The sequence below is a fragment of the Monoraphidium neglectum genome (genome assembly GCF_000611645.1).
Source record: "Monoraphidium neglectum strain SAG 48.87 unplaced genomic scaffold scaffold00142, whole genome shotgun sequence".
NCBI lineage: Eukaryota > Viridiplantae > Chlorophyta > Chlorophyceae > Sphaeropleales > Selenastraceae > Monoraphidium > Monoraphidium neglectum.
This window is the reverse complement of record NW_014013486.1, coordinates 4,938-12,854: the sequence shown is the minus strand read 5'-3', so window position 1 is coordinate 12,854 and position 7,917 is coordinate 4,938. Positions and strand designations below refer to the sequence as shown.

Sequence of the window (7,917 nt, the reverse complement as noted above, 5' to 3'; positions counted from 1 at the left end):
GGGGGGGGGGGGGGGTGCGGCCCGAACACGCTGCCCGAACATGCACTGGTTACGGTGCTGCTGGCGAGTGGTTCTAGCGGTCGCATTCCATTTGCAACCAGCCCCTATCAGACACACACACATATGCACATATACTTTCACAAGCGCATCTCAATCTCCGCACCCCACACTGCCTGACTCACCCCTATGACCCACGATCCCCACCCCAAGCCCACACTCACAACAGTGCCGCCCTGGCCACATGCACCTGGCTGCCCACCGCCGCAGGTGTCCTCTGATGGCCGCGTTTGGCAGTGGGACCTTCCGGTGCCAAAGTGAGCTGCTCCCGCTGCCATTGTTTGCCCACTTGTGTGCTGCTCTCCCAAAGCTTGTACACGGAGCAAACATGGCACATGCCGCCATCTTGGGACCTTGCTCAAGAGGGTTGCTCGCCGCCGTCCGCGCCATCCTGTTGCCTGGTTGCGTGGTGAATGCGGTCGCCTTCGCACCGAGGCTTCGAGTCGAGCGCCTCTGCGGCGTCTCTCGCCGCCCACCACCTGGAGCACGGGCGCCCTGAACCCGCATTCCCCACAACCTCTTGGGCTACGGCAACAATCCCCGAACCCCAGGTTTCCCCGCAAGGGGTTTGTCACCAGCACCGAGGACACGCCCATCACGTTCATGGCGCAGAGCATACAGGCGCGCGGCGCGCAATCTCAGATCACGGTCAGATCAGACCATTCTGGCAGATTATTGACTCGATATCCCACGTCCGTCGCGCTGTCGCAGTCCGTGGTTGCCAGAGGGAATTACGGCACTCCTGCTGCTCAAACCTGACCTCTCTTACCCCACACATACACACATGTGAGCACACACAGACCCACACTCAGCACCTGTGTGCGCCATCCCTCCAATGTCCAGCAACCCCACCCCACCCCTTCCTTCCCTTCACCTTCCGACCTGCAGCAGCAGCAAGTCCAGCAGCAGGCGTCCCTCTCTCGTGCCTCCCCAGAAGCCGTGCCGCCGCAGCTGACCGGCTTGCTGCACGGCCTGCCCTCCGGCATAGTCTGTTTCACTATGCACCCCCGCCCCCTGCTGCTGCCCTCCGCACACGCCGGCCATGCGGCCGCGGCGGCGGCGGCGGAGGCGGTCACGGAGGCGGCGGCAGCCGCCTCCGCCGCCGCGGCGCAGGGCGGCGGCGCCGCGGGCTCCAGCGGCGGCGGCGCCGAGCGGGCGAGCTACGCACCGCGGCGGGCGGGCAGCGGCGCTGGCCTCGCAACCGGCAGCAGCTTCCCGCTGCTGTCCCCGACCAGCAGCGGGGCGAGCACGCCGTTTTTCGCGCCTCGTGGCGGCGGCGGCGGCGGCGCGGCGCGGGCGGCGTCTGGTGACAATTTGTCGGCCCCTCTCGCCACAGTTGGGGTGGACGGAGCGGAGGGTGATGGCGGCAGCGGCGGCGGCGGCGACGGCGGCGGAGAGCAGGGGGTTGAGGCGCTGCATGAGGTGCTGCTTGGCGCCGCGGGCACGGTCAGCGGCAGCGTCGAGGTGTTTGTGGTGCAGCGCGGGCTGGTCAACCCTTTGTCTGTCGAGGTGGGTGGGGCGGGGATTGGGATGGGAGTTGGGGCGCGGCGGCGGCGACCCATCGTGGATGCACGTTGGTGGGATCGAGCATGTGGCGCGTCAGCGGCATGGGTGATGCTGGTTTACGTCCCGTGCATGTTGGAGATGAAGCAGACACGGAAGTTAGGATGAAGCTGCCCGCTTGGCTGTTGCGGAACGCCTGGGGTTGTAGCGCCCGACCCAGCTGCCCTGCTCGGGGGCTGGCGCCCCCGAGCGGCTCCAATGTGCGGCGCTGTCAGGAACACGTTTGGGGCCCTCATCAATGGCCGCTCGGCGGCTTGTGCATGCACCGGTGGTAGCGCGTCGGCTGAGCTTGTTGCAACCGTGCATGTACCCACGACGTGCAATCGAGCACGTTCACAAGTTCCAGCTTTCAGGCTTCGACACACAGACACGCGTACCTCTCCCCGCGCCCCCAAACACACACATACTCTCACATGTGCGCGCACATGCGTGCGTGCACACACACACACACACACACACACATCCACACACACACACACACACACACCACGCACACACACCACACACACACACACACATCGCCACAAGGTGGCCCTGTCCCTGGCAGTCCACCGGGAGCCAGTCCGCGGCATCGCATGGCTCGGGCCCCTGCCACTGCTGGCCAGCTATGCAGCAGAGCGCGGCGGCGCAGGCGGCGGCGGCGGCGGCGCGGGCGGCGGGGGTGGCGGCGGCGCGGGAGCCCAGGGGTGGCGCAACATCGTGGCGCTGACGTGCATGATAACTCGCAGGAGGTGTGTGTGTTGTGCATGTGGGGGGGTTGTGTGTGTTGTGTGTTGGGGGGGGGGTTGTGTGTGTGTGTGTGTGCGTGTGTGTGTGTGTGTGTGCATATGCCCCATGTATCGCATGTTTGTATAAGTATGCAAGTTTTCCAAGAGTCCGCACGCAGCGGCTGTGCACGCCTGAGTGGGCATGCGTGCGGGTGCTGCATGCGTGCAACGTGCGTCAGCATGTGGTGAGCGTGCACAACTACGACATGTGCGGACTTCAGCAACTCAGCAGGCGTTTCCACGCTCGGTTTCTTGCGCCTGCAGTGTGGCCCGGGAGGGTATGGAGATCCTATGCAATGCCGGCACAGCTGCGCAATGGGTGGGGGGCCCCGCACACCCGGCCAACCCGCCACGCCTCCGATCCACCCCTTGCCGCCCTTCGCCTCGCCCCTCCCCCGCCCCATTCCCCCCAGCGTCGCGTTTCGGAGCAACACGGCCCTCGACGCCGGCCCCCTGGTGGCTCTGCGCGCGAGCCCGTCGGGCGCCTACCTTCTGATGGTGTTCAGAGGCGCCCCCGCGGAGCTCTGGTCCACAGGCGTCCACGAGCAGCAGCAGCAGCAAGAGCAGCAGGAGGGCCGCGGCCCCGCGCCACCCGGGTCGCTGCCGCGGCCGCACCGGCTGCGTTTTGTCGACCTGCCCTTCGGCGCAGCTGATTGGGCGCTGCCGGCGGACGCGACGGCGCCGTGGGAGCTGCAGAGCGTGAGCTGTCTTGACCGGCTTTGACCGGCATTGACCGACGTTGACCGGCGTCCCCCGATGCCGGCGTGCTAGCAAGCGCGACCATGGGCTCTCAAAGACCAGCGCAATCTGCACCTGTTGGTCCGAATACTCATGCTGGCACGTGTGGCCCTGGCTCTTGTTTCTGCACAGCACAGCCCGTCCTCTGCTTCGCCCTCTGCTTTCCCTCCTGACTCCTTGGGACGTCACACAGGGTCCGCCGCACACGTCATGGCGCCGCGACGGCGGCGCGGACAGCGCAGGTGGCGCGGGCTTCGGCGCGGACGGCTTGGGAGACGAGGACGCGGGGCCGTCGGGCTTCCCACTGCCGAGCACCAGCTCCCCGGACGCGTCGATGCGGCGCGGCGCGCGGCGGCGGGGCGCGGCGGGTGACGCGATGCGGGGGTCGCTGAACACGATGCTCAGCATGCAGGTGTGCCGTATGATCTGACCTGATCTGATCTGATCTCACCGGCAAGACTCGTAACCTGCGAGGCGATCTGCGTGTGACGCGCAGTCAACGCAAAGTGGTGTGGCTGTGCACAAGTGCGTGCACGCGTGTGCGTCAAGGGCTGACGCCGCAGGCCTCATCAAAAAAATGCACATCTGGAGGTAATCACATCAGTCTTTGTTGAGCTGCCATTTCGTGGGCTGAGTTTAGCGACTGATGACACCTGGGCCCTCTGGCAACCCCTGCATATCCCAGGTTGCAATGTCATCCACGACGGCCCCCCTGCTGCGCGCGGCGCTGTCGGGGCAGCACCAGTCAAACCACCCCTCCGACGCGGCGGCGCCGGCGAGGCCCGCGGGCGCGCCCGAAGCCGACATGCCAGAGGAGCGGCTGGCATTTGCTTTGAGTGAGTGGCGAGCAGAATTCCTGGAAGCCAGCCCAGCCACCACCTCGTTGGTGTGGATGGGAGACCGGGTGCTGTAAGCAAAGCGTGTGAGCGCGTTCCAAAACTGGGCTGGGACCGCGTCGCTGCCTGAGCCGATGCAATCGATTGTGCGCCAATGCAATCGATGGCCCGAGCTTGGCTCCTCACAAAACGGCTGCAGCGCAGCCGGCACCATGCCTGTACAGCCCAGCCAACAACTGATGGTTGTGTGAGGCGCCTCGGCCGTCATGTTAAGCTGGGGTGTCGAACTTCTGCCATTACCACCACCACCACCAGCACAGCCACCGTTGCCTCCACCACACCACCATCACAACCACCAACACCATCACCACGACCACCACTGACAATGCCACCTCCCACACCAAACTGCCACGATCATCACCCAACCCAGCCGACGGTCGCTCTGGGCTGCTGACTGTGCAAGGCCGGAAGGTGACGGACTCCAAGCCCAAGCGACCCGCCCCCGGCCCAGGGCCGCAGCCGCAGGTGCTCGCGCGAGGGCGGGGGTTGAGGGGCTGCTGCCATGCGCACATCTGGGCACGTCTTGCGCAGCCGCCTTTGAGATGGGGTCGACAGGCCCCTTTGGCCCCTTTGGCCTGGGGTTGCGACGGCTTCATATCATTCAACAACCCAGTGCAATCCCACAATAACAGAGGTTTGCTTGGACCGTGGCCATCCACAAGCTACCAACCGTCGTGCCCTCCAGCCCGCCGCTTGCCCACGCCCGTCTGCCCTCACACACTCATGCGCCCTGGCAGGACCTCCTCGGCACCTGCGTGGCAGCTGCCGGGCAGGTTTTGTTCTTGGGTGACGGCGAGGGGACGGTCCTGTGCTGGGACACCGCGACTGGCAAGTGCTCTGCCATCAACACAGGTGAGAGAGGGCGGCCCATCACGGATCTGGATGCCAAATCTATCCATGCCCATCGTCTGCTGGGACGGGCGCCGCAAACAGGGAACGAAAGTCAAAGCGCCGCCGATGAGTTGAAAGGTGTCCCGGCAGACTACTTGTCTCTGAGTGACGCCCGTGAGCCCTGCCTGCGTGGGCGAGAGTGAGCGTAGGTGGCGGTGTCGCATCTTGGGCCCCTCTGCCCAACGAGCGCACAGCCTTCGCTCCCTTGGCACGCCCACGGCCCGACCCCAACCCTGTATTAATTGGTTACCCGAACGTGCCACCTTGTCTCAGCATCTTATGTCTCAGCGCCGCCGCCATTAGCAACCGACGTGCATCGACCCTGCTGCCCCCGCTTCCCATGCGACCGCTCCCATCGCGTCCTCTCTCCAGGCATGGGTGCCGTGCGCGCGATGGCGCCCGCGCCGCCGCCCTGCCCGCTGCTGCACCCCTCCGGTGACGCGGGCCTGGACCTTCACGTCAGGATGCGCCTGGCCGTGATGTTTGCCGGGGGCGCCTTCGGCGTCGTCGAGGTGGACTCGGGGTTCAGGCTGCGCCTGGGCGTCGCGCCGCCGCAGGTGACGGGGGCGGGCACGGCCGCGGCCGGGGGCTTAGGCAGGGGTGGGGGGCGCACAATCATGCGTACTTGCTCTATCCGCGGAGTGTGCTTCCGGCCACGCCGGTCGCGACTGGCGTCGCCCTTGCTTGTCTGGCACCAAGATATGGGGTTGGCGCGCGCGTCCCTGCCCTCGTCGCCCTCCTGTTTTTTCCCCCCTCGCAAGCCTGACCGCCTCTAGCTCATCGATCACCCATCCACCTGGGTGCGCCCCCTCGCAAAATCGCAGGTCTGCATGCAGCGGGTAGGGTCAGCCCTGGGCATCGGCTGGGCGCCGCTGCCGGGGCCGATCGGCGCAGGGTCTGTCCTGGTGGCGGCCCTCAGGGACGGCTCCCTGGCGCTGCTCGACACCTGCCAGGTGAATTCAAAATGCTCGCGCGACAGCTCAAGCTTGAGCGACAGCCCAGGTTTGGCGCCAACCCTAAGGATTGCAGTGTCCCAGGCAAGGCGTCCTCGCGAGTTTGATCCTCTCCCTGAGATGCCAGGCACGTCCTGACTGCGTGCCACTGCAGGCAGCGCCGCCTTCAGAGCCCCCCCCCCCGCTGGCTCCCAACGCCCCACACACCTGCCCCCGCTGGCCGCCCTCCGCCGCAGGGCGCGGACCGGCGCCCCAGCTACCGCGCGCGGCTGTCCCACGTCCGGTCGCTCCTGTCGGAGCGCCGCGGCCCCCCAAGCGGCGCTTCCCCCGCCCACGCGCCCGCGCCCCCCGGCGCGTCGTGGCCGGCCACCCCCGGCTCGTATCGCCCCGGGGCCGCGCCGCCGGCTGCGGGCGCGGCCTTCGAGGCCGCGCTTGCGTCGGCTGGCGCGGCCACCGGTGCGGGTGACACCCAGGCGTCGCCGCTGCCGCCGCGGGCGCTGGTCGGGCTGGCGCCGCCGAAGCCGCTGGGGAGCGCGCTGCTGATGCGGCGGCCGTGGGCGCTGCTGCTGCGGCTGGCGCTGCAGCTGGGGCTGTCGCAGGTGCGGCGCGCGGTGCTACGCGGCGTTTGGGAGAGCAGGGGCCTGATGAGGCGCACGGCGAGGTGACCCTTGCAGAGCAAGGCAAGGTGTCATATTTTAATCGTCGTATGTGATGCACCCTGACCCAAGAGTGCCAATTGCTCCCTTCAGCATCAAGATCTTTACCCCTGCATACTGACGCAAGTCTTGACGCCCGCCCTTGCAGGGTCAAACACTTTACACAATCTGTTGTCATACACTCATTAAGCAAGCACACACACGCAAGCACACAAGCACACAGACACTCTCTCTCTATCTCACATACACACAAACATGCATTCACACAAACACGCATACACAAACACACACGTTGACACTGGCAGGAGTCTGTGCTCTACATCAGCAGCCCCTCCACCGAGGAGGACGACGATGTGGAGCGTGAGCTCTCAAACCTGCTGCCCAGGTGTTCCGGCGCGCGACCTGCGCGTTGTTTGACCGACTTTGACCGTGCTGATATCAGTTTGGGTTCGCTCGCGCCTGGCGGCGCATGAAAGGCAATGAAGTGCCAGCGCCCGAGAATTGTTTGAGCTTGTAGCGCGGTTCGTGAGTCGGGTCATTATGCAGAGGCTTCTGCTAATGGGACGATCACATATACATGTGTGACGGGCAGCACCCTCCCATGTCACACGCAGGGACGCCCGTGCGCAACTGGCACGCGCCGCCGCCGCTCGCGGCGGCGACGAATGGGGCTGGGCGCAGGGCGGCCTCGGGCTGCACCCTTCCTCAGGCGCCCTGGCGCCCATCAGCGCGGAAACAAGCCCGACCCCCGCCGGCGGTGAAGCCGGGGCACCCTCGTACCCCCTGGGCGGCTCGTCCGGCTCGCTGAGTCAGCAGGACCGCCTCACACCGGCCCCGACGCCGCGTGGTCTTGCAGCGGGCACGGCCGGCCCGCTCCGCGGCCAAGGAAGCGGCCGGCCGGCGCTCGCGCGCGCCGCGACGCACACGCCTTTCGGGGGCGACGCGACGCGCGCGGAGGACGGGGAGGGCTCGGCGGCGGCGGCGGCGGGGAGCGGCAGCGGCGGAGGCGGCGGCGCCGCTTTTGACGGGCGCCTCGCGCCGCTGCTGCGCCACATCGGGCGGCTGCGGTCGAGGGGCCACCTGCTGCACCCAGACGAGTGGCGCGCCTACACCCAGGTCTGCGTTTTTGGTGGTGCGGTTGGCGCAGCCGGGGAACCAGAGCGGCGTATGCCACTGCGTGCGGCACCTGCATTGGGCGCAAATTCGGATTGAGTGCAAGGCAGCCGATCCGCGTGCGTGAGGGGAATCCCAGAATGGACGCGTCGCATTGACGCGCTCATCCCGTCGCCCGTTGAATGCTCGTTTTGCTCCCTCACACGCCTGCCCATGACAGGCGCTCGCGCGAGGCGGCGCGGCCGAGCGGATGGCGGTCGCGGCGCGAGTGGCGGGTGACCCC

The 7,917-nt window shown here is 67.0% G+C and overlaps 1 protein-coding gene across 1 annotated transcript in view; it reads left to right on the top strand.

Annotated features, from left to right (window-relative positions):
- Nucleotides 1-7,917, top strand: part of MNEG_1425 (nucleotide binding protein, putative) — a gene marked incomplete at both ends in the record, with an annotated part of 15,652 nt that overhangs the window by 4,980 nt on the left and 2,755 nt on the right. Inside the window, 11 exons of the mRNA XM_014050088.1 lie at nucleotides 992-1,566; nucleotides 2,149-2,351; nucleotides 2,801-3,086; nucleotides 3,319-3,537; nucleotides 3,811-3,961; nucleotides 4,392-4,486; nucleotides 4,759-4,873; nucleotides 5,285-5,469; nucleotides 5,737-5,865; nucleotides 6,102-6,464; nucleotides 6,827-6,881. Coding sequence (XP_013905542.1) covers nucleotides 992-1,566; nucleotides 2,149-2,351; nucleotides 2,801-3,086; nucleotides 3,319-3,537; nucleotides 3,811-3,961; nucleotides 4,392-4,486; nucleotides 4,759-4,873; nucleotides 5,285-5,469; nucleotides 5,737-5,865; nucleotides 6,102-6,464; nucleotides 6,827-6,881 — 2,376 coding nt within the window. The remainder of the gene's footprint in view (nucleotides 1-991; nucleotides 1,567-2,148; nucleotides 2,352-2,800; nucleotides 3,087-3,318; nucleotides 3,538-3,810; nucleotides 3,962-4,391; nucleotides 4,487-4,758; nucleotides 4,874-5,284; nucleotides 5,470-5,736; nucleotides 5,866-6,101; nucleotides 6,465-6,826; nucleotides 6,882-7,917) is intronic.